Source organism: Diceros bicornis, chromosome X, assembly GCF_020826845.1.
Source record: "Diceros bicornis minor isolate mBicDic1 chromosome X, mDicBic1.mat.cur, whole genome shotgun sequence".
Taxonomy (NCBI): Eukaryota; Metazoa; Chordata; class Mammalia; order Perissodactyla; family Rhinocerotidae; genus Diceros; species Diceros bicornis.
Window position 1 is genome coordinate 2,499,104 of NC_080781.1, and position 26,778 is coordinate 2,525,881.

The 26,778-nt window shown below is 45.6% G+C and overlaps 1 protein-coding gene across 1 annotated transcript in view; it reads right to left on the reverse strand.

Moving 5' to 3' along the window:
• PRKX (protein kinase cAMP-dependent X-linked catalytic subunit) overlaps window positions 1-26,778 on the reverse strand; it is a 94,372-nt gene that overhangs the window by 41,725 nt on the left and 25,869 nt on the right. The window contains exons 2-3 of the mRNA XM_058535381.1: window positions 19,229-19,397; window positions 1,207-1,470 (exon numbers count right to left, since the gene is read on the reverse strand). Of these exons, the coding sequence (XP_058391364.1) occupies window positions 1,207-1,470; window positions 19,229-19,397 (433 nt within the window). The remainder of the gene's footprint in view (window positions 1-1,206; window positions 1,471-19,228; window positions 19,398-26,778) is intronic.

The following is a 26,778-nucleotide window of genomic DNA, read 5'->3' on the forward strand; positions in this document are numbered from 1 at the left end:
GGCAGCCCAGGGTTTGCAGGTTTGGATCCCCGGTGCGGACCTACACACCACTCATCAAGCCATGCTATGGCGGCGTCCCATACACAAAATAGAGGAAGATGGGCAAGAATGTTAGCTCAGGGCCAATCTTCCTCACAAAAAGAAGAAGAAAGAAATACATATTATAGAATTAATCTGAAGCATAAATAAATATTTATGCCTAGTGTATGTCCTATACCTTTATTTACATAGCAAAACACTGAAACTAAGAATCTATTTGTTCAGCAAGGACTTTTTTGGTGTTTTGTTATCATCAGAAATAAAAAGAAAGATATAAATTTTTTTACAAAACTAAAGATGACCTAAATATGTTTAAATGTATAATCCTTTCTTGTCAAAGATGGTGAATTAAACAAATTCACCTCTGCTCCCTCTCAAAAGACAATGAAGACTGATAAAAAGTGTAACCCACAAGGATTAAGAAGGAACAAGGAGACAACAGCGGCACAATCTTGGAAGCTGCCCGGGAGATGGACCAGGAAAACTGGCTGCGCAGCCCTGAGAGTTGGAAGTGGTGGTCTGTTGCGAGTCCTGGACGCAGAGCATGCACGTGTATAAGTTTGATAAAACGAGAAGCTAACTTACCTCACCTCATACCTGTCAGAAGGGCTATCATCAAAAAGACAAGAGATAACAAGAGTTGGCGAGGATGTGGAGAAAAGGGTACCCTTGTATGCTGTTGGTGGGAATGTAAATCGGCACAACCACTACGGAAAATAGTTTGGGGGTTCCTCAAAAAATTTAAAATAGAACTACCGTATGATCCAGCAATCCCACTTCTGGGTATCTATCCAAAGGAAATGAAATTAGGATCTTGAAGCAGTATCTGTACCCTCATGTTCACTGCAGCATTATTGACAATAAATAAGACATGGAAACAGCCTATGTGTTCATTGATGAATGAAGGGATAAAGAAAAGGTGGCATATATATACAATGGAATATTATTCAGCCATAAAAAAGGAAATCATGCCATTTGTGACAACATGGACAGACCTGGAAGGCATTATGCTAAGTGAGATGAGTCAGACAGAGAAAGACAAATACTTTATGATCTCACTTATATGCAGAATCTAAAAAAAACGAACTTATAGAACCAAAGAGGAGAATGGTGGTTGTTAGAGGCAGGGAATGGGTGTGGGGGAAATGGGTGAGAATGGTCACTTACTTGTCTACCAGTTTCTTAGCGAACCCAAAGTCGGTGAGTTTGATGTGCCCATCTCTATCGAGCAGTATGTTTTCCGGCTTCAAGTCCCTGTAGACAATCTCCTTCGAGTGCAGGTACTCAATGGCACAGATGATCTCTGCGGAGTAGAAGAGCCCGGTGTTGCTGGAGAAGCGCCCGCGGTTCCGCAGGTAGCTGAAGAGCTCGCCGCCCGGCACAAACTCCATCAGCATGTAGAGGAAGCGCTCATCGTGGTACGTCCAGAACCTGTGGGAGACCACCGCATGCGTGAAGGCTGCGCCATGGCTGGACATTAAGAGCCAGGTATGGAGAGGTGTTAAGACATGGGCATAGATGGACATTAAGATCTGGGTATAGACAGATGTTAAGATATGGGCATAGATGGACATTAAGATCGGGGTATAGACAAATTGTAGATGTGGGCATAGATGGACATTAAGATCCAGGTATAGACAGATGTTAAGATGGGCATAGACAGACATTAAGCTCCAGGTATAGACAGATGTCAGATATGGGTACAGATAGAAATTAAGAGCTAGGTATAGACAGATTTTTAGATATGGGCATAGATGGACATTAAGATCCCAGGATAGACAGATGTCAGATATGGGCATAGATGGACATTAAGATCCCAGTATAGACAGATGTTAGATGTGGCATAGATGGACATTAAGATCCAGGTATAGGTAGATGTTGACGTGTGTATAGACAGAAATTAAGATCATAGTATAGATAGACATTAAGATATTCATCTAGATGGACAGATGCTAAGATATGCCTACGGACAGATGTTAAGATTCGATACAGACAGATGTTATGGGTATAGACATGTTAAGACATGCATATAGGTAGAGGTTAAGATTCAGGTACAGACGGATGTTAAGATACGGATAAAGATACATGCTGAGATATGGGTATCCTGTGAAATGTGCAAAGTTCCCAGAAGTGATAAGAATAAATATCACGTACTGATAACAAACTGGCTAATAGCTTGTTATGGGCTGAATTGTGTCCCCAAAATTCCTATGTTGAAGCCCTAACCCCCAGGACCTCAGAACGTGACTGTATTAGGAGATGGGTCTTTCAAGAGGTGATGAAGGTCAAGTGAGGTCATTAGGGTGGGTCCTGATCCAATAGGACTGGGATCCTTATGAGAAGAGGAGATGAGGACACAGACACGCACAGAGGGACGACCACGTGAGGACACGGGGAGAAGATGGCCATCTACACGCCAAGCAGAGAGGCCTTGGGAGAATCCAGTCCTGCCCACACCTGGATCTCAGACTTCCAGCCTCCAGGACTGGGAGACAATAAATGTCTGTTGTTTCAGCCTGTAAATACAGTCTGTGGTATTTGTTAGGACAGCCCGAGCAAACTGATACACAGTGGGCAGCTCTCCAGGGATCACACCCAATTCAGTCACCCCAGTGCTGTAATCAAGACTGGAAATTTACAGTAAATTAACGGATTCCCTTCCAAACACCTGCCGGGAAAAGGTGGCCATTAAAAAAGTCCCAAGTAAGAGATTTCTAAGCAATTATGGGTAGGAGATTGCCCGAGAGAGTCAGAAGAGACGCATCCTCCTTGCAAAGGCGTTGATGAGCTCTCTGAATGGAAAAAAGGCAGCAGCGAGGAATTTAGGAGGAAGGAAGAGTGTGGATGAGATAAGAGAGGAGATGCTGAGTCCTGTCTGTATTTTAGAAATCTTGGCAAAAGGAACGAAAAAACAAGTCCGTTCTTGGGAGATCAGCAGTGATGGAGAAAGAATGTTTTCCCATAAAGAAGACGTGGGGAAAAGAGAAATGAGCTCCGGAACTAAGGACTAGGTTTTCGAGAGGATTTAGGAAGTATGAGGATGCCTATGATAGAATAAGCATATGTGAGGTCACCCAATGAAAGCCACCCTGCAAGATCGGGGACGCACAGGATGACGCTAAGCAAGATCACACTATGGGTGTCAATGCTGCATTGGTCTCTCTTGCGTCTTCTCAGACCATGACAGTAGGACTCGTGCTTCCCTCCAAAGCTGATCCCAATGGGCTGTGTCCATCTGGGCTTCACCAAAAACAAAATGATGCCCAAGAAACCAGCCATCCTCAGAGGAGGATGCTCAGGGCACCATCTACCAGAGTGTCTTGCCTGCTGGGATGGGCCATTCCAATGAAATAAAGTAAAACGAAGACAAAGCATTTGGGGAGACAGCTTGCAATGACCTAAAGATTAACTCGAAGGAAAACACAGAGGAGCACTCATGTGCAGTTGTCAGGACAACGTGAATTAATGCAAATAAATCTAAAAATGTGGCTGTAGAGAGGAATGAAGCCCCATCATAGACACAATAAACTTTTCGAATCCAAAGGAGAGCATTTTAATAAGGAAAAAAAAAGACAACACACTGCTCTGACTTTCAAATGAGTGTTTATTTTGCTAATCACAATGTTCATTTGTATTAGTGAAGTATGGGTCACATATACAAACGGGTTTTTCACTAAATGCATTTAAACGTGCAGACCCTTTGTATTAAGGATGCAGTTGGGAGAAAATACCTATGCAGAAAGAGGGGTTGCCTAAATGCCGTCCTTTCTCCATGTTGCTACCAGATTTCTGCCCCTCAGCAGCAGGACTGCCCAAGGATACCATCTTCAGGGAGAGCACCATCGGTGACTAGCAGGCATTTCCTTTCTTCCGTTCCTGAAAGCTGTGCATCTGTCTCCTGTTTCCTCTTCTCACTTCTTGCAGCTCAGAGGCTCAAGATTTGCGGTGCGGAGGCATGAAAGGACAGAGGCAGCAGGAAAAGTGTTTTGTGGGTTTTCATTGCTGCCATTACTTTCTGGAGAAAGCTACAGTTAGAAAGACTAACCAGACACCTGCTTTCCTTATATCATTTCAAGTCGAGATGAGCCATTTCTTTGGGCCACATCCCCTGCCTTGTCCGGCAGGGACATTGTGACGCTTCAATATAAGCGCACAGTATTTCACACGCATGACAGCCACACTGGGCTGTGTGGGTGAGCTTAGAACCCCAGGACGATTTCACTGTTCTGGTGGGAAATATGGTCTAGGGTCCGAATGGCAGCTGGCTGGGGAACTTGTACACTGAACCTCTACGTAAGCTGGTGACTTGCTGGATTTCTTTGGGGCAGGGTGGATGGCAAATTTAGCTAGAATTCACCAGGACAGACCTGCAGTTCTGGGATTTGGGAGAATCATTGAGTCCTTGAAAAGACGTTAAATGGTCAAAACTATCCAAACAGCACTACCATTTTCTACAACTGTGGATTTGGTTGAAAAGGTAGGAGAATGAATACAACCCCATCTCCCCACACTCAAATATGTAAGCACAACATATTCATGCACACACACTCCACAAGCATGCACACACACACCCCTCATTGATTAGGATGCACCCATTCTTTGGATATATCCTGTAGTCACTCCTATTGATCCATGACCAGGATAATAATCTGCCCATATCCTTTCTCAGTTCTTGAAAACAAAGCACCACAATGTCCCAATGCAACCCAATTTCACCCTTCAAGGGCATCAGAGATAATTAACAATGGGAGATTAGAACAGAGCCAAGAGAGGGTTAGCAGTTAAGGAAAGACAGAAAGAACTTTCGGGATTAAGCAACCAAGTGGAGTACGTCACTCCCCAACAACAGTATGGATGGAGACCGGGAGATTCTGGCAGGAGCAGTGGGTCAAAGATCTCAGATTCGGTCACCTGTGTTCCAGCTGAGTCACAACTTCATCCATCCATATTGATCAATATCCATCCATATTGATCCATCATCCACAGTGATCAATAGAGGAAAAGAGTTAGCGCTCAGTGTCTACTATTCTGCTCCCAAGTCCAACGTTTAGGTTTTCTCCCCACACTACCAAGCAGTTCTGCAACACCAGCTGGGTGTCCTACAGGTCAACTCAATTCTGACACTATCTACCTGGAGATGGCATCAGATCCCACAGGTAAAGGGCTCAGTCCCACAAGACTGCTCCCCACTTCAGGTGCCCATCGCAAGTCCAGGTTGTCACCCATGCTTCTGACTAACCAGCTATAGATCACAAGTTTCCATGACACTCTCTTTGGGTTTCAATAACTTCCTAGAGCAATGACAGAACTCAAAGAAACCTTTTACTTACTAGATTACCGGTTTATTATAAAAAGAGATAACCCAGGAACAGCCAGATGGAAGCAATGCAGATGGCAAGGTATGGGAACAAGGCATGGAGTTTCCATGCCCTCTCCCGGTATACCACTCTCCCCAAATCTCCACGTGTTCACCAACCCAGAAACTCTCTGAACCCCATCCTTTCAGGTTTTTATGGAGGCTTCATCACACAGGCAAGATTGATGCAATCATTGACCATTGGTGACTGAACTCAGTCTCCATCCCTCTTCCCACCCCAGAGGTCATTGGGTAGGACTGAAAGTTCCAACCCTCTAATCACGGGGTTCGTTCCCCTGGCAACCAGTCCCTATCTTTAGGAAAGGTCCAAAAGTCACCTCATTAACATAACAAAGACACCTTTATGGCTCTTATCACAGGAAATTCCAAGGATCTTAGGATCTCTTTGCCAGGAACTGGGAGAAGAACCAAATATATATTCCTTACTACAGACCACAGTATCACAGTCTCCAATGTCAAAGACAAGTGATTGAGTGGAGAGAACTATACTGACGTATAAAGATGTATGAAGATACGTTTGTTCCACAAATATGTTGATAAAATCAAACAAAACATCATGCTTAAGATGTAATGCCTGAAAAAGGCACTACATATTAAGTGGGCTGTGATTTTTACCTACACACATCACACTCATGTGCAATCGGTCATCAGCATCCTTGAGAAGGAATAGCTTTCATAAAGGTACTGCATAACCAGTAAACTACAGCTATGAAAAAAAATCCTGGAAGGTCCTTGTTCCCCTGTCCTTCTCCAAATCACTGAAGTCACAAAAATACCATAAGTAAGAAAAAAAAAAAATTCCTCTGAGACCTCTTTCCTTCAAATCTCCATCATAAGTCTTTTCTTATATGGAGAGAATTGTCAAGAGTTGGGTGTTACTGATAAGAACCAAAATACTCAAAGAAATACCAACTTTACTACCCCCAAAATGTTTACAATCATTAAGTCATCATTTGGGGCTTGTAGGGTGATAGGGTGAAGTCTAGGTGGCCACAAATGAATTACAATCTGAGTCTAGAAAATTAGAAACAGGATGAATTGCAACAGCCAATCTGTTGGTCAAATAATTCTCACTGATGGCAGGACTCCATCCTTTGCAAGGAGTCTATCAAAAATAAGTCTGAGGGCAGAAAGGGATGTGAGGGTTTATCACACGTGATAGGAGAAAAAGAGGCATGTTCTGGATCGGAAATTCATTGTGTGCATTATTAGTTTTACTCAGCAACATCAATCAAGAACTCATGAACCACGTTCTTTCTCGACCTCCACAACTCATTGCTCCTTTCTTCATTTAGTGCATAACTTTGAGGAAGGACCCACTCTGTGCCAGGTAACGTCCTGTCTTGGACATATGGAAATAACGGAAAGGGTAGATCCTATTTAGACTATCATGAGCCTTGTGGGCCAGCAGGGGAGCTAGATCTAAACATTAAACACAGGATGGCTGGGCAGAGTCGAGGCCAGAGCGGGTGGAAGGCAGGACCTGGAGGCACGACGCATTGGCGCTCAAAGGAGGCTGGAGAGGGATGTACCAGAAGGTTGGAAACTGAGGCACCAGCCAGACTCTGAGTCCTGGAGACATGGCAGAGAGCCTGCATTCTGTCATATGCATGAAGGAAAACTACTGATGAGATGTGAAAGCAAACAATGGCAGTCTGATTTTCACGTCATAAAAAAGCCCCAGCCTGCTGCAATCAGGAGTGATCAGCTCTGAGGAGGCCACACAGAAGACAGCGAGGGGACGTGGATGAACTAAGGTGGCTTCTGTGAAGATGCCATGGTGGATGGATTTGGAGATGTGGTTTCGAGTAAGAAAGGGCAGACCCCTGGCCAGGGTGAGTACAGAGGCAGAGAAAAGGAAATCAAAAATGGCGCCTGGGTGGCACTCAGGAGCTGGAAGGGCCAGTTGGGAAGTCGAAAGGAGGAGCTGACTTGGGGTAGGGGAGAAGGAAGAAGGTCAAGAACTCATGTTTGGACAGAAGGACACTGAACGGCCTGTGAGGCATCTTAGCAGAATGGACCACGAGCGAACTGGATGCAAGTGTAGCTCAGAAGGCAGCAGGTGTGAGCGAGAAGCATGGCTTCTTGGGGCTAAAACACAGAGCAAGCGTGATCATGGTCCATATGAGCTCGATTTTGGGAGCAGGTGCAGACATGCACTCACATCTGCCCCTCTACCAACATCCACTCCCTAGCCCTCTGCAACTCCATCTGCATGGCCCCGCTTCTCTCCAAGGAAAAGGGGGGTTACCTGGCCTCACCTTCGGCCAGCCTTCACCGCTGGCCGTGCATCTCAGAATGTCTCCCCACAAAACTGCCCAAGAGGGATCTCCATGAAGTTGAGGTGAAAATAGGAAGAGGCCAAAAAATGTGTATAATATGCTATAACCATGCCAAACCTCGTGTGTGTGCATGCACAGACCTCTTTAAGCACAGAAAAAGACAGAAGGATCCATATCAGACTACGACGTGGTTACCTGGCGATGAGGGAGGGTGGGAGGAGGAAGGACAAGTGTGCGAGGTGAGCCGAAAAAGAAAAACAAACAGGAAAGAGAATTAGATGCTGAAAATGCACTCGAGCAGCTAAAAGCAGGGACTCTAACAGACATTTGCACACCATGTTCACAGCAGTGTTATTCACAGTAGCCAAAAGGTGGAAGCAACCCCAGTGTCCATCCATGGATGAATGGATAAGCAAAAGCTCGTCCATCCATAGGGCGGAATATGATTCAGGCTCAAAAAGGAAGGAGATGCTGGCACATGTTACAACAATGCATGAACCTTGCGGACATGATGCCCAGTGAAATAAGCCAGTCACAAAAAGACAAATACTGGAAGATTCCACTTAGAAGAGGTCCCTCTGGGAGTCCAATTCATAGAGACAGAAAGTAGATGGCAGATGCCAGGGGCCGGGGGAGGGGGAAGGGGGAGATGTTGTTCAATGGGTATAGAGTTTCAGTTTGGGAAGATGAAAAGTTCCGGAGATGGATGGTGGGGACGGTTGCACCACAATGTGAATGTGCTTAATGCCACAAAACTGTGCATTTCAGTTAAGACGGTAAATTTTATGTTAGGTACATTTTATCACAATTACAGAATTAAAATTAAAAAATGTATTCAAGCGCACGTGTTAACCTATGAATCTATGAATAGCGAAAAAACGGCTGTAGTTTATGATGACTAGGAATGCTGAAGTTGGAAACCTCCAAGTCTGGCCCCACCGCCTGTGCAGGGAACCTCAGCTCAGAGCAGCTATCTCTAGCTCAAAGGAGCACTTTCTATTTTTAAAGTAGATTGTTGACTTTTGTTTGCAAAGTCTGTAAGGAAGGCTCCTACGCTAAGGCGTTTTAATTAACACACAAGTCAGCCTTATTCACTTGCAGATGCCTAACTTCAAGTTGGTCATAATTTCTCCAGATGCTGCAAAAAAGCTGGACTTTTCCCATTAAAAGATGAAAACAAAAAACCACCAAGTGTCACCCTATCTCCTCTAACCCCATCTCTCCGTGCAATCTGAGGCTCTGGAATGTTTCTTCTACTTTCCGACCTGGCTCCGTGGTAACCAACCCTCCCCCAAGGTGACCTTGGTATGTTCCACCCCCACCCATGGTCTCTCTGCTCCTGTCCCCAAGGCTCCCCCACCCTCGATGGCTCCACCTGATGGCTCTCGGCCAATGACTGCTCTCTCTCTGTCTCCGGCGCTGGGCTCTCTTCCAAGACAGCTGCTTACTGGTCCTGTGCACTTGAAATATCCCCAACTGGAATCTCTTCTCTCTCCCGTCCAACTCCCAGGCGTGTGGCACCCCAAATACACAGCTGCGCAAGCCAGGAAGGGTGTGACCTTCTCCTCCTTCCTTGCACTCCAGTTCCCACCTGAATGCACGGGGGAGCCCTGTATCCCACGAACCCGGGCTCATAGGGTTCCTGTGCACATGGCACCTGCTGTCTAACCACCCCAGAGGTGCCCTTGCTGGGCCCATTTCTCATCTCCTTCTCCTCTGAATTGCCCACCACTATCGATGCTGTCATCCCCACCCATGTCCAGAGTTGGGTCCATAGCTGGACGCAGGTTCCTCCCTACGTCCTAGCCCCCAGGTGACCTGTGGCTGCTATGGCACTCTCCATCTGGAAGGACTCCCCCCACCTGGCCACCAACCAATCCCTTCTCTTTCCACAAAATTCGGCTTATGTGTCCACCTCGTCCTAACTCCACATTCTTGCCCCATAGAGCTGAAGATTCCCGCGTTATCTACAATGCCTGTATCTAGCAGAGCCTCCTTGGGGACTTCATATTTACACTCTATGGGGACAACTCAAACCTCCCTTTTATAAGTGTCCACCTTGCCCCCCAAAAACTCAAACGTACATTTCATCATTTTCAGACAAAGAAGAGGTACGGGGATTTGGCAGGTAGCTGCCTTCCTTCTCTCACATCTTGCAGGCAATGATGAAAAACAAAGCACGGCTGTTTCTGGATTTTTGCTTTTAAAATTCAAATGGAGAGAAGACAAGGAAAGTTGAAGAACAGTGGTCTTTCCTCCTTCACTACCAGGAAAACAAAGGACTGGTTTAAACCAACCACCCATCCATGAACCGATGGAGACTGAGACCAGACCCAAGCCTCTGGACACAAACAAAGATCTTTCCTTGAAGCTAGGGGCACATCCACACTAGATTAAGGCACAAATTCCTCTAAGTGGAGATACAAGCTGTCATTTCATCAATAGCAAGACGGATGTGCCCTGTGGGTGACAGACTTCCGAGATCTTTCTTCCCAGATCTGTAGGAGAAAGCAAACACTGCTGGCTGACGGAACTCACTAGCCTGGCTCTGCTAAGGTGCAATGAGTCTCTGGCCCAGGGAGCACTGTGGGGTCCACAGACTGATCATCATGATGGAACAATGGAACTCCAGGCTCAAGGGCTGGGTCAGGAAAGGAAGAATGGGACCCCACACCCACTTACTCTACCTGTGCCTGCACTGCAGGTGTTTCCAACCGGGGCAATTCCATCCCCCCCAGGTGGACACCTGACAACATCTGGAGACATATTCAGTTGTTACAACTGGGAGTGGAGACGCTACTGGCATCTGGTGGGTACACACCAAGGATGCTGCTCAACATCCTACAGTACACAGGACGGCCCCACCACAGAGAATGACCCCCAACATCCCAAATGTCAGGAGTGCTGTGGTTGAGAAACCCTGAAGGTGAAATCTCATCGGAGTAGAAGTCCAAGACTTGACTCTGGTAATAGGAGCTAGAGAAGGATGGAGACTTCCAGCCATCCGATCCGTTCTTCCCCATCTTGGATGGGGATCAAGTCAGCATTACAATCGGTCCACTAAGAATGGCAGCCCAGGATCAGCCCTGATAAAGCATGATCACTCTCCATGACTCTTATCATTTGTATCGGGAGCTTGTCTGATTCTACCTCATGGCAGGGAGCAAAGTGTATCTGTAACATGCCAAGAGGCGCAATCCCCAAGACTGATGCCTGGCAACTGGTCACAGAGGTCTAACTTCATCAACATTCAGAGAAAACCCCACCACCACCACCATCACCCAGCAAGACAGAGAGTAAAATCACTAGGCTCTACTTTTAAAGTCTTTTAACTGGTCCCAGTCTAGGAGGGACTGTGGGGGACCCTGTAGAGTAAGTGAAAGCTTCAGTGTACCTGACTGCCAAAGAATGGCTACCACATGGCAAGAGCTGATTCGAAGCAAAGTCTCTGTGAAGGAGTCCCACCCACCCACTCGCAAAAGCATGGGTTGGATAAAGGATTCCCAACTCCATCTCCAAAGTTCACAATAGCAAACTCTAACATTTAAGAAGAGAAATAAGTCACTGGAAAAGAAAAACAACTCTAGGTCCTTCAGAACAACGGCAACAATCAATAAGGACAATCAAGAAGAGATGTGGCACGTTCTTATACTGACCAAAAAAAAAAACCCTGGCGTCATTATGACAGATCAGCAATAAGAGAGGATGAGAGAGGAGAGGGGGATGAAAGCAGAAGTGGAATATGACCGAGGAGGAGGAGGAGGATGCAAGACGACACAAGGAGATTCTTAGGACAGCTGATCCTCTGATCAAAGGCCATTGCCCCTTCCAGACCAAGTCATGGATGAGAAGGCAATGAAGGGATCACCTCTTCAAACAATGGTAGATTTAAGAGAACTTGAAAGACAACTCCCAGAGAAAGAAAACCAGGAGAATAAACAAGGATAAAATTCACCAGTCATGTGAAAACTACAAGAAAATGTTGAGGAATATACACAAGCTTCGACCGGAAAACTTCTCTTTAAGGCTGTAGATTGGAGCAAAGTCTACAGTGGCATTGCTGGTCAAGCCATTACTTGGAATCTGGCCTCCCTGGTTCCAGTCAATATGTCGTCCTTGCTTTGTCATCCAGCCTGGTACTTCTGCTGTCTTCATGATGGAATGGCTCCGGTCTCCATCTCAAGCTTTCTGGCTTTTGCCCATTGTGATGGTTAATTTTATATGTCAACTTGACTAGGCCCTGGTGCCCAGTTGTTTGGTCCAACACTAATCTAGATGTTTCTGTGAAGCTATTTTTTAGCGGTGATTAACATCTACCATCAATCGACTATAAGAGAAGCAGATGATCCTCCAAAATATGGGCGGGCTTCATCTAATCAGTCAAATGCCTTAAGAGCAAAAAGTGAGGTTTCCTGAAGAAGAGGGAATTTTGCCTCTAGATCTGACTGCCATATAGAAATTCTGCCTCAGTTTCCAGCTTGCTGGGCTGTTCTGCAGATTTTAGATTCAAGACTGCAACATCAACTCCTACCTGAATTTCCAGCCACCCGGCCTGCCCCACAGATTTCAGACTTGCCAGCCCCTACAAACACATCAGTCCATTCCTTAAAATCTCTCTCCTTCTTGTTTCTTTGGAGAACCCTATCTAACACACCCTGGATGCTCCCTCCCCCTGGCCCTGCACCCACCCCATAGCAACATTATTTAATTCCACTAATTCAATATCCTTGAATTTAAATGTCTGCTGTGGGCTGGGCACCTTTCTAGGCACAAACAGAAAGAGATCCTGACTTTGCGGGTTTGTATTCTAGCAGGAGAGAAGCCAACTTAGATAAATATACTAGGTCAGGAATGTTCTAGTATGTAGGAAGGGAGAGATGCAATGAAAAACAGAAGGAAATGGAGAGCTGAAGGAGAGACCAAAGGTGAGGGGCTAGGGGTGGCTACTCTGCAGGTGTCAGCCTGCGGTACCTCCCCTGGGTTCCTCAGGAAATGCACCACCCTCTCTCGCTCCAGTGTCCCCGACATACCCCCTATAGGAACTATACTACATATTTCTACTTGCATGTACTTCTCTTCCCTCGACTGTCATTTTGGAAGGCAAAGATGGTTTAACCACCTTAGTAACTTCACACCCCAGCAGCTGCTCAGTGATGGTAAGTGGGTGGGTACCCATTAGCTATTTAACAATGCTGAATTCTGTGCTTGCTCACACAGGTATGAAGAGGGTTAGCCTGCGACCCAACAGCAAAATATAATAACTAGGCAATACGCTATTTGCCCTCCCATTTCTTACATGATCATTGACTTCTGTCAAGTTAAAATAAATTTTTTTATGCCAGCTACTCCCTGGCTTAATTTGATTTCCTTGAATTAAGGATTTCATTGGAATTCTATTTCAAACACAAGTATTTGAGAGTATTGCTGCAGGAATATAAGAGAAATCTAGTGGAGGCTTGCACGTCCCAGCCGAGGTCTGGCCGGAAGCTTCTTCTTAGAGCAAACAGCTGAGCTGGAAAGAAGATCTGGGACTGGTCTGGGATGTAGACCTGGGAAGGTCTAGAAGGACGCATTGGGACTGGCCAGAGAAAGGGAGTGGAGGAGCAGATGGCGAGCTCTCCAACGTGAACAGGATGGTGAGAATGGAGAAGTACGATGGCGGAGCATGCAGAAGCTGGAAGCTGGCAGAGGATAATCATCCTGCAGTCCCGGGACCTGCTTCTGTTGGTCAAGAGTCACAGAAGTGTTTTTGGCTGAGACACATGATCAAATTTTAATTTTAGGTTACTCTCATGGTACCGCAGAAGGAGAACTTAGAGACACTATTTGGAAAGGTATGTTAACCACCCCGACAAGAGATGACAGATCCTGAACCAGGGCAGAAGGAGGGATATTTAAGGTGCCTTGGAAATTCAGCACATGAATGGATGACTGAAAGCTTCCTCCACATGTAGGAACAGGCAGCAGTCTTAGGCTAGCCTGGCCTCGCTGTCCAACTGACTGGTTTACCCATCATGAGGTGTCTCCCCAAGCAGAGATGGTGGCAAATTCCCCTGCCATGGGGTCAATGAACCTGAAGCCAGGATGTCCTTCATTCCTGGCTCCCCAGCTCAGATGCCACATACAAATCAGACTCTCATTAGATCTGATTCTTACTCATCGTGCAGGAAAAATAATTCTCCAGTTTTGTGTCTTCCTGGATATGGACTAACTGGACTTCTGGTCTACCTATGAACTCTTCGTGAACTGGGAGAACTGAGTTAGTTGGAGTCTCTCTCTCAAGTGTGGTGGTTCTCAACAGGAGAACCCTCGTGACCCCCAGGGTACACTCAGCAATGCCTGGAGACATTTTTGGTTGTCACAATGAAGGGGGAGGTGCAACTTGCATCCAGAGGGTGGAGACCAGGGATGCTGCTAAATATTCAACAATGCACATAGCAGCCACCACCAAAGAGAATTATCTGGCCCCAAATGTCAACAGTGCTTAGGTTCAGAAACCCTGAATTAGAATGAGATTCTGTCTATATCTATCTACCTACCCACATACCTATCATCTATCCATCTTATCTATCATCTATCTGTCTATTAATCATCTATGATCTATTAATCATCTATCTACCTACCTACCTATCTCTATATCACCTATCTATCTGTCTGTCTACCAATCAATCAATCAATCAATCATATCTCTTTCTATTCATGGAAGTGGTTTGCAATCGAGGACAGTTTCATTCCTCTGGAGATTCCTGACAATGTCTAGAGACATTTATGGCTGTCGCCACTGAGGCGGGTGGGGTGTGTTACTGGCATTGAATGCGTAGAGACCATGGATGCTGCTAAACGTCCTACACTGCATAGAACGGCCCCCACCACAAAGAATTACCTGCCCCAGATGTCAATAGTGCTGAGGCTGAGAAACCCCGCTCTGGATCCAAACAACCCTAAGATGCCAGCAATTTCCATCTGCATAAAGGGTGAGGAGTAGACATGAGATGATGATCTTTGGGCAGACTGCAAGCCTTTCTCCCTTTCTCTCTTCTCCACCCTGGACAGTGAGTTACTCAGTTCTTCTAAAATTCTCTCTCCGTTGGCTGAGCTGGGCTTTGGAAACAACACCATCACTGAACAGAATGTGTTCCCTAATGTGCATTTAATGAAAGACCTGGCGTAGTGTCAAAAATACAACCAGCAGCAGTTCAAAGACTGAACTCTGATAATGCCACTGGGGAACTTGCCAAATCATTTGAGTGGAACTCCAAACTCCACTCTTGGTTCAGCTTGACACCTGGCAACTTCAGCATTCCACGTGGTTTCAAGAAACGCAAGCACGATGAGCTCGATGTTTCTGGATAGTATGGAAAGCAGATGTTAGATGAGGTGACTCTCATTCACAAGACAAATTGTACAGCTGGGGGGATTAAATACATTCTTCACTAATGGTCTTTTCCAATGAAAACGCATTCCTCATCATGTGGTCCTAGACACCTTCTGGCTCCCATCCACGGGTCTGGCTGGATACAGTGTGGTCGCCCATGCCATGTACAGGGAACTTCGAGAGCCTGATCAAACTAGGGCAACTTTAAACACAGTTTTTAAGCACAGCTGGTCCCTCAAGTGACAATGCACAGAAAAAACCAAATGCTATAAGTACATTATAATAAGCCCCCCATGCACTGAGACATCTACTCTTCTCAGCAAGTCACTAAGTAGGTGTTACAGGCTAAAGTGCGTCCCCATAAAATTCACATGTTGAAGTCCTAACCACTGGGACCTCAGAATGTGACTGTATTTGGAGATGGGTCTTTAAAGAGGTGATGAAGGTAAAATGAGGTCATTAGGGTGGGTCCTGATCCAATAGGACTGGTGTCCTTACAAGAAGAGGAGATGAGGACACAGACATGCACAGAGGGACAACCACGGGGAGAAGACTGCATCTACATGCCAAGGAGAGAGGCCTCAGGAAGAACCAGCCCTGCCCACATCTGGATCTCAGACTTCCATTCTCCAGGACTGTGATAAATAAATGTCTGCTGTTTAAGCCCCCAGTCTGTGGTCCTTTGTTATGGCAGCCCGAGAACACTAATAGAGAGGGCAAACTAATTTTCATAATTTTTGGATAAAGGTCACCTGGAAACTTATATCCCTACCCTATTAATTCTTTCAAGGATCCACTGTTGATGATAATTTCCCTAGATCCTAAGCCTTTCCTGAGAGCCATGGACACCAGAGAGCGTCTTGTCTGATGTGCTGTCTCAGTGCTGTGGGGAAACAAATATTGATCAAAATCCATGGAGAGATCTTAAATGAGCTCCTGCCACATTTTCCCAAAACTTGTGAGTATAATCTGCCTGAGAAGACTATCTGAATGTTCCTTCAATTCCACATAGACCAAACGACCAGGAAAAATTCCTGCCCCTCCAGCCACACCCCCAGTTGAACATAACATATAAAAAGACTACATTGGACTGTGATCTGTACCCCGTGAGCTGCACAGGCAACAGGAAAATCAACATAGCATCCAGCTACCAGGGTGCAGAGAAATCGCACTGCTTTTTAAAAGAGAAAAATGAACCAATTTGGATAACCTGGGTCCAGTTCTATTCCATCAAAATTAGAACGCACAGACTATGTGATATAAACAACTTAGATATTAACTGAAGACAAGGAACAGCAAAATACAGAATCCGTGTCCCTCTGGGACTCAAGAATCCACCACACATGATAAGGAAAACTGCTGCTTAGTGTCCTGGAAAGAAAAAAGCAGACTCATCTGACCGAAGCTCTGTTTTGCAATGTCTCCCTTTCCCTGTCCGTTTTTAACTTCCAAAAGCTCAAGGATTCTATCCCAGAGACTCTGACTTATATACTCCACCCACCCCCACATCCATGGGGCTCTTTCTTGGGAGTTGGGATTTTTGAATTGTAAAGCACCTCCAAAGCCTATCATGTAGGCTGGTTCCCCACTCTAGGAGGTGAAAGGTATGCATGAGTCTCCTGGGGCTGCCAAAACAAAGTACCATAAACTAGGTGGCTTAAGACAACATAAAATCATTTTCTTTCAGTCCTGGAGTCCAGAAGTCTGAGATCAAGGTGTGAGCAGGGCCATACTCCCCACAGAGGCTCCAGGGGAAGGGTCCTTCCTGCCTCTTCCAGCTTCTGGGAGCTCCAGGCATCTCCTGGCTTGTGGCCACACCCCTTCCATCTCTGCCTCCATCTTCACGTGGCTTCTCCTCTGTGCCTTTGTACCTTCACATGGCCTTCCCCTCTGTGTGTGTGTCTGTCTTCATGTCTCTTCTTCTCTTCTTATAGGGACACCCATCATAATGGATGAAGAACCCACCTTATTCCTCTAGCACTTCAACTTACATCTGAATCACATCTGCAAAGACCCAATTTCCAAATAAAGTCACATTCACAGGTACTGGGGGTGAGAACTTCAACATATCTTTTTGGAGGGGACACAATTCACCCCACAACAAGGTGGAATTCCCAGAATTGGAAGCCCTCACCCAAGATTCCATGCACACCCTACATCACCCTAAGGATGCCTGAGGGATGTGCCTGCACCCCAGAAAAGATGCAATGAAGTGAAGTAGACAGGGTAGCGTCCCCACTTTCCCCTCCAGTCCTGGAGAGACCTCCTCCCCACTGGTTTCTTCACTGTTCTCGAAACTGTGTCTTCTCGACAACAATGTCTAAGACTTTTTGTTTTCACCATTAATTCCATTTGCTTCTCTTCTGTGTTCTCCTAATTTCACTGCAAACACGTAACGGATCATGCCACTTGGTTTTCAGAGGCAAACCAGAATCCAGCTGCCTGGTGCATTGTCTTCCTTGGAAAATTCAGCTACAAAGCACCCTCTGGGATACACTCTGTGTTTTTGGTTTGAGACTTCCTGTATTTGGTAAAAGCCCAAGACCATTTGCCTAAATCACATGAGAACAATTTGGCAATATTATAAAGGAGTCCATGTCTCCTTTGGAAAATATTTATTTAAAACCCTCACAAGCTAAACCCCCTTCCCAGAATCACTATTTTAGGTCATAGAAGAGAAATAACCAGAAGCTTCTCTTCATTCCAGAAGAAGATCTACACCCATTAGTTTGGTAACCATCATTCTACCACTGGCCAAGTGGAGACTCAGACCTGATGAGTGAGGGGTGGTGATGCCACAATGCACCAGCTACTTTTGTTTCCACGACTTAAAAGCATGAGGCTCTATCGACCCCTCCACATCGGCACAAGATCCTTTCAGCTCCATAAAAAGAAAGTAAAACAGAAAGTCAACCGCTTCCTTTCTCCCCGTCATGAAACGGGCAACCTGTCGCTATTCTCGGTAAGACGCCGTTTTGGGCTGGAGGATATTGCTCTGGCAGCTTTTAGTTTAGAGATGAACTTCCCTGCAGTGGGGTACACGCCAGATGCTTTGAGACCATGGCGAGGGCACCTGTCTCCGTGTGCAGGCAGGGGTGTGGGAGAAGAAAGGCAGGTATCCGTCAGGTGGGAGGGGTGCTGGATGAGGAGACTCAGAGGAAGGAGGCACTGCATGGGACAGGTGGCCCCAGAGTGACAACGTGGACGGCACCTCCTACCTTCTACTGCGGTGGCTTTCCATGATTGGACAATGGAGGGAAAGAGACAGAGCCAGAGGGAAAGCCAGAGCCCACGGTGAGCCTTTTCTAGGATCTAAGTCGCTGAGGCTTTACTCTGGGCACCTTGGGAATCCCCTGTGCATTTGTAAGACGAAACGAAGATCACTGGAGAGGTTTGTGGGGAGTACCAGCATGGCTGTAAAGTGGAGAAGGGATGCCTTGAAGGGAAGTAAGGCTAGGAGGACAAGAACTGTCGGGAGGCCAGTGCAGAAAGGCAGGGCAGAGAGCCCCGAACAGGCAAGGGCTGTGCAGGAGGGACTGAGAAGGACGGTGCATGGAACTGGGTGGAAGGCACCCATGGATGGGGAGAGAGAGCCATCACTGGACATGTGCATCTCTAGCATGGAGTGGGAAATGATCTTTCCCTACTCTAGCAAATGGCATGGGGGAAGAGGCATTTATTGGTGCAATGTTGAGCATCTTCAACTGGAGGGGTCTGTGGAGCATTTGGATGGAGATCTCTACTAGTCATCTGGAAACCCATGGAAACACCTGAGGGGATGTAGCTGAGCAGGTGACAGATGACTGAACAGGCTCTCCAGGCAGCTGATGAGGCTGACCCTGATGGGAGGAGGGGAACAGAGGCTCGAGCGGGGACATCCACACCCCTGCAGATATTAGGCGGGCGAGCAAGGCCCTGGGGCAGGCAGTTGTAGAAACAGAGCCTTTCTCGGCAGACATGACCGGGATGACAGTCAGCAGCCCTTGCAGAATCCCATCTGCAAGATCAGAAGCTGAGACATCTCAGAAGGTTCTCACCCTGGTCTGAGGCTTTGCATGAACCCCATGTCCTCATTCCACCCCACCGGGGTCCCAGGGAGGAGGGCGAGGTCCAAGAGAAGGAGGCGGCAGAGACCCGGGAGTGGGGGGCACTCACAGCTTGACCAGGAACGGGTGGCTGACTTCCTTCAGCACCGACTTCTCATTGTGCACGTGCTGCTCCTGCTTCAAGCGGATCACGTCCGGGATGCTCATCACCTTCAGGGCGAAGAAATGCTTGGCCGTCTTCTCCTTGACCAGCTGCACACGGCCGAACGTCCCCGTGCCTAGAAGGGGAGAGCAAACGAGGCTGTATGGGGACCGGAAGAGAATCGTGGGCTTTAGCAACTGAACACCCTAGGACACGTCTGGTGAGTGTTTGCTGAGGAGCTCCAGTCTGGAATTCTCAATTGAATGTAAGTGTTACACACACATGTAGACAGAGAGGATCATCTGTCAAATGATCAAATGTTCTTCAACTGGGGGAGAAAGCTGCCCATTGTTTCCGCAAATGAGTCATCCTGGAGAACACACGCACGCACACACACAAGGAGAGGCAGAATGGGAAAGTACGGTAAATGCATTCCTTCCACAGGTCTTCTTCTCTTCAGGCTTTCTAGATCAAGACGGGAGTATGAGGCACACGACCCTCCTCACGAAGCCTCTTTAACAGACTCCTGCCCGCTAAATGCACTTAGTCTTTATTTTAAGATCTGCACAGATTGGAATAAACTGATAGAGATGTGAATAGAAAGAGGGGGAAATTAAAAACACTGCAGCCACTACAAATATGAAAGGAAATCAAACCCTCTTTTGTACCCTGCAGGGACATTTTCAACCCAAATGCCTCCTCTTCCTCCCCTTCCGTCTCCTTCCAGCCCCTCTTGGTCCTCTGAGCCTCACCGAGGGGCATGGTGCACACCTTCTACCCCTCACACAGGCTGGTGATCACCCGATGCAACTATGAGATCAAAGAGCCAAAAGAATTTTATTTATCGATGGCCAGAGGAGAAGTCAAGTTGGCGGCAGAAACATGGAAATCTGTACGTGTGAGGCCCTGGGTGCCTGGCACTCAGGAAGCTTATCAATGGTCACTGTCTTTTTTGTCACTGACTGTCTAGAAAATAATGCCGAGGAAGGGGTCTTCTTTGCGAGCATGAGGATGTAGAAAATGGTCAACTAACAGGGCTCTCTGGTTGGAAAAATGGCGATCAACCTGATGAGAAAGGAGAAGGAATTCAAGGATGGCTTGAGAAGGAGAAAGACCTCCAATGCAACCACACAACCACAGATTTCCTTTTTTTCTTGCATAGAGTTTGGAAAGCCATGTCCTGCATATGGCAGCATGAAAAGAAGAAAGTTATACTTAAGCAATGCAATTTTTTTAGCATTGTCTGTCAATTAAAATTCCCAAGCTATAAAATAAATCTATTGCTAATGGAGTAGGGCAGGGCATGATAAGTAACTTTGGTTTTTAAATGAAGTTTCTGACAATGTAATATTTTATTATAGCAGAAGCAGAAAGGGATCTACAGAAACAAAGACAAGAAATTGTTGTGTAAGAAGCAAATGAAGAGCGATAAGATGTTTTTAAACAATATTCTCTCAAAAGATAATTTAAAGTAAAAATAGAATTTTATTAGTGGAAGGCAGTATCATGTTGATAAAATTATGTGGAATCAGGTCAAAATAGAGAGGCATGTAGGGAAAGGGCTTTGAGGAAAGTGAATGGATACAGTTGAGGTGTTTTTATGTGGACACTGATGTTTCCACTGGGTAAAGTGCACACACGTGGTAATCAGGAACAGTGACATCTAGTTCACAATTTGCTTTTGATTTGGTCTATGAACTCAGACAAACTCAGGCCTTTTTGGCCTCATATTGTTCATCTCTCTGATAGGACAGGTAGACACGAAACATATAAAAGTCTTGCCACACTCTAAGATTCTAATAATGAAAAGAAGGCTATGTTCCTTGATCTTTCTGCCTCTCTGGTCCCATTCTTCTTAATCATCTCTCTCTACTGCCCATAATGAGGAGCCCATTCATTACTTGATTGTATTTACTAGATAATACTTTGTCTTTTCAGCACCTGCATTTGACCCTCAGCTGAGAGTTCTCTATGCCTACATGAAAGATAACAGAGCTATGAGTCAACAGATTTTTTTTACATTTCTGTCTGCAATGTCTTTCAAGCATTCTCTGAGCTGTGTGAGGTGTAAACACTCAGAACTCAAGACAGGTGACCTGTGCACTGCAGGGGATGCCTGTGTTACCCTGGGAGACGAGGGAAGTCCCTCAACTCCACAACCAGATCACAGGACTACGTAGGTCAACAGCCTTGTTCAAGGCAGGCAAAACCGACGCTGTAATTTTTAAGTAGATCAGCTTAAATGTGCCAAAGACAAAGACAACATTAATGGTGTTGGAAGTGAGTCATTATTGCAGTGGAAAGAAAAAGGCAAATTGAGTTTTTTCCTGCTTGGTGTTGGCAGGCTCTTCAACCTACATCCCCAGCTCTCAATAACTCCCTTTAGAATGTAGAAAAGCCTTCTTTTTTTTTTTAGCTTTGCTGCAGGTTATGGACAGCCGCATGACTCACCTCTGCCCAATATGACATAAAGAAGAGTTGTTTTCATTTGCGACAACATGGATGGACTTTGAAGGCATTACGCTAAGTAAAATCAGACAAATACTGAATGGGTCTCACTTATATGTGGAATCTAAAATGACCAAACTCATAGATATAGAAAACAAACTGGTGGTTACCGGAGGTGGGGGTGGTAGGTGAGTGAAATGGGTGAAGGGGGTCAAAAGATACAAACTTCCAGTTATAAGATAAATAAGTCCTGGGGATGTAATGGACACCACGGCGACTATAGTTAATAATACTGTATTGCATAGTTGAAAGTTGCTAAGACAGTAGATCTTAAATGTTCTCACCACAAGAAAAAAAATTTGTAACTATGTATGGTGATGGATGTTAACTAGAGTTTTTGTGGTGATCATTTTGCAATATATACATATATCGAATGACTATGTTGTATACCTGAAAACTAATACAATTCTATATGTCAATTATATCTCAATAAAACTGGGAAAAAAAATTTTTTTTAAAGCGGTCAAGTGTTTCTAGGCCAGATTTTTCCTCCCTGATAAGAGAGACCCTCAAGAGAAACCCTCCCTCTCCCCACCCGGGTGACCCCCTCTGTCCCACCCTAGGCTGAGTAGTCGTGTGAGGCAGAGAAAGGGAATTTATTCAGGATTCAAATCTTACCTGGAGGTTATTTCCACAGTTAAAACTCTAAGGTGAAAATCAAGTATGGGTTCTTCACTCCTTTCCCTACAATTCCTAAGTCTAGAAGGTTCTGAAACCCCAAGTGCCTTCATAAACTGATCCAGCCACAAAACTGGACCTGACTTAATAAGAAACTATTCAGGCTTGACTTCCCCCTCCTTGGGTGAATATCCATTCATTGCACTACAGAAAGTCACATGTTAACACAAAGGCGTTGCCCAGTCTCTATTGAGGCTGTCCTGTGATAACTGGCACCCACATCTGATTATTGTCCCCAATTCTGCAAATTTCCAAATTCCAAAGCTCAGCTGGCCTGTGGGTTTCAGACAGTCAGAATCACCCATAGCAATCTCGTCAGAAGGCATGGCCACTTCTAAGGCGGGCACATCCTTTCCACTGTGGTTTTTCCTCCAACATGACAAGAGGTCTTTGCTTCTCCAGCTGAGTTTCCAGGTGAGGAAAGTGGTTCCAATGTATGGTGCATTCTGTGTCTGTGATTCTGGTCTTTAACTGCTGGGGTGGGACAATCTCAGGTCTCCTCTCTCCCTGGGAGGCAATTCTTCATCTTTTCAAAGCCTTTGACATTCTCTCCATTCTGTCTGCACGCTCCACCATCTCTCTCTCCCTCCTCCTCCACCTCCATCCATCCTCCAAAACCCTCATGTCAGATTCACATACAAACTCAGGTAGCTTTCCGTCTGGAGGCTGGGAAGGAGAGATAAGACCTCCTCACTCCAAATAGCTTGCAGACACGGTAAAATTCCAGCCCACCCAGAAAAAAGCCATAGCGTGTTCTGAGGTACTTCTAAATACAGACACGCAAAACTGTGCACACACACACATACATCACAGTCAGCGAAAACTGAGTGCCTTCATCCTGATTGTTCAGACAATCCTGCAGAACTAGCATATTAACGGGATCGCCGTGACCACAACACGGATTCCCCTAAAAGGCTCCCTCTTTTCTCAGAAGTCACAGCTGGGGAAAAAAACCAACCACAGAGGGAGATGTGAGAAAGTGCAGAAAATGCAGTTCTCATGGTCATAACAGACTGGCTTCCCCTCTTTCTCACCCCAAAAACCCTGCAACCTGACCAGAGAGACGGAGGTCACAGGGGACGGAGGAGAAAGTGCTTTTGCTTCAGACTTGCAGGTAAAGGAGCACCCCTCCTTATTTTGTCTTGGAAAGCCCATAATGCAAAAGAAGCCCATGTAAAGGGGAGAAACTCTGATTTAAGTTTGCAGGGCTTATGTTTTTTTTAAGTTTGCTGGAACTTAAAACAGTTTGGAAAAGTCTATATTGAAGAGAAACAATGAGAATAGTGTGGAATGCCAAGTGGCAAGTGGTTGCAAAAAGAAAAAACAGACAACTCTGGATTTTATTCTGGGGTCCCTGGACCACAGGGAGCAATGACAGAAGTGACAGGGAGGCCACATCCTTAGATCTGCCTCCTGCTCTGGTCTCCTCCCTTCTCAACTCAGCACGTTCTAAAGAGAAGATGCACTAATGGTCCAAAATGCCAGAAAGCCGACACCATCCATCTGTGCCCCGCTCAACCTCTGCGCTGTAAGGGGGACATCCCACAGCTGGCTTGGCTCTCTTTGAGTCACCTAAATGCAGTCATTCTAACTCTCCTCCCAATTTTTCTGGGTTGAATTGTGTTCCCCCAAAAAGATATGTTTAATTCTTAAGCCCTGGGGCCTGTGAATGGGACCTTATTTGGAAATGGGGTCTTTGCAGAGGAAGTTAAGGAAAGGATGGAGAGGAGCTCATCCTGGATGAGGGTGGCCCTAAATCCAATCGCGAATGTCCTTATAAGAGACAGAAGAAGAGAGACACAAACACAGAGGAGAAGCCATGTGGAGACAGAGGCAGAGATGGAGGGAGGCGGCCACCAGCCCAGGGACGCCTGGAGCCCCAGAAGCTGGAAGAGGCAGGAAGGACCCTCCCCTGGAGCCTGTGGAGGGAGCGCCGCCCTACGACCCCTTCATCTCAGAAGTCTCGTCTCCAGGAATGGGGGAGGATGAGTGTCTATTGTTTCAAGATACCCATTTTGGTGGTAATTTGCTTTGTTATCCCTGAGGTACAAATTCAGCCTAGCAGGGCTGAGGATTCTTCTAGCTTCCTTGTTATTTGATCATCGAATACGATTATGTTCATGCTTTTGCATACAGAATCCATCAGGGCTTTTAAGTGTTACCTTCTTCTTGTTTGAGGATATGCTTGGAAATGAAAATTTACATTTTTCAAATGCCCCAACAGGGCTCCCATCAAGTCTGATACATTTATGTGGTTTGGGAAATTTAAAGACCAAGTTTGAGGACACCACCCCGACTGCCCTTGTCCCGAGAATGGATGATGAGAAACTCGAAGAAAGCAATTAGAATTCATAAAAATAAAACCCAGTCTGTTCTGAAAAACTGATGAACTTTCCAAAAGCTTATCAACATTAGCATGGAAACAGTGTCTCTGCCTGCCCCAAGCGAATAAGAAAATGATGCCTGATCATAGTAACATTTTCTGGACAAAGGGGAACATGGCTGGTTTTCTGGTGGGCCAGCGGTGGGGTAAGACCGTCAGCCATCTTCACCAGGACCATGCCCCTGAGACAAACAGTTTCTTTTGGAGTCTCCAAGAGGAGAAGTTTCAACAAAAAGGCAGCCAAATTGCAGATTCCTTTTTATTAACTGCATTTGCAGTTCATTTTTGAATTACTGCAAGTGAAAAGATTTCTCAGCATTTTGTGAATTTACACACACACAAAATCCTCAACTGAAAAGGTAGATAATTAAATTTATTGTTCTGACACAAAGGTCTTGCTTCCCAATGACTGCTGTTTCATTACCGAGGCTGCAGCAAGCCAATGAAATATGCGACACCCCTGTATCTTTTCCTAGACACCCCTGACACACCTTAACTTTGAAGAATCACACTGCTCTATCATGAATTTCCATTGTGGAGACTATTAACGGCATTATTTTACGCACTTTCTTTTTGTGCTTTACGGACAAATGGCCCCATAATGGTGTCTCCATTCTTTGATGATGAAACGGGTAGAATTAAGCCATCTGAGGAAATGTTTCAGAAGATACACTATTTTACAAATTAAGGAAAAAAACAAATAACAGGATAACTATAACAGCTGGTGGATATTACCATCAAGACTAAAATTAGCAAAGATTTGTTAAATGTGTGAATGTGTTAAATATGCGGAACTCAAATTGCTATAAATAAGAACTGTATTTCCTGTGTTCTGCTGAGAATTAGGGAATTTAACCATTAATTTAACCTGAAGACAAATCCTCTTTTCGTTCTTCCTGTTTCAGAGATTTAGAAATAGTCACCCTCCCTGAAAATGACTGAGCTGATGCTTTTAAGGGTTTCCTATAAATAAAATGAATTCTCACCCACACAGCTAAGGGAGGAGTTATTAGATTACAAATACCATTCTTAAACACACACACATCTTCAAGCCTGAGTCCATCCCAGGAATGAAGGAATTCTGAACAGGAGACGCCAAGACTGTGGGGATGTGTTTGGGGATCTCAGATGTCAAGGTGTGTTTTTTCCTATTTGTGTGCCTAATCCATCAATGGAAACATCAGCTTCATCCTTCTAATCCATTCTTTACCCAAAGAGCTCAAAAACAACCCCCTCGGGGCACAACCATGCTCCCCAGGGCCGTCCTGAACACCTGTGTCTGAGTATCCTTCCCTCGGAAAGGGACCTGCTTCCCTGGGAAGGGCATTCCTGTGGAGCCTGGACAATTGAGTCTGGGCGTCTTCCACAGGCGGACTCTGCTCAAGGAGCTTCTCAAGGCCTCCCACACGGGGCTAATACCCCCAGTGCCTTCATGTGCTCTCCCTAATTTGACGTTTGCGTGGTAGAGAGTGGTGTCCAGGATACAACGCTGTAGCTGATGACAACACAGACCACATGACCCCTGTCATTCAGGTTTCTTTTCGAGAAACTTAAGTTCTTTTCTTTGTTTATTATTCTCTCCTTCTTCTTTCCTTCCTTCCTTCCCTCCCTGCTTTCCTTCCGTCCTTTCTGAAGGAAAGTTCCTCAAAAAATTAAAACTACAACTACTATATGATCCAGCAATCCTACTTCTGGGTAGATACTCAAGGGAAACAAAATCACTATCTTGAAGAGATATCTGCACCCTCATGTTCACTGCAGCATTATTCATAATAGCTAAGACATGGAAACAACCTAAGTGTCCATGTATGGATGAATGGATAAAGAAAAAAATATATATATATATATACACAATGTATACATACATATACACACACAATAGAATATTATTCAGCCATGAAAAATAAAGAAATCTTGCCACTTGCAACAACATGGATGGACTTAGAGG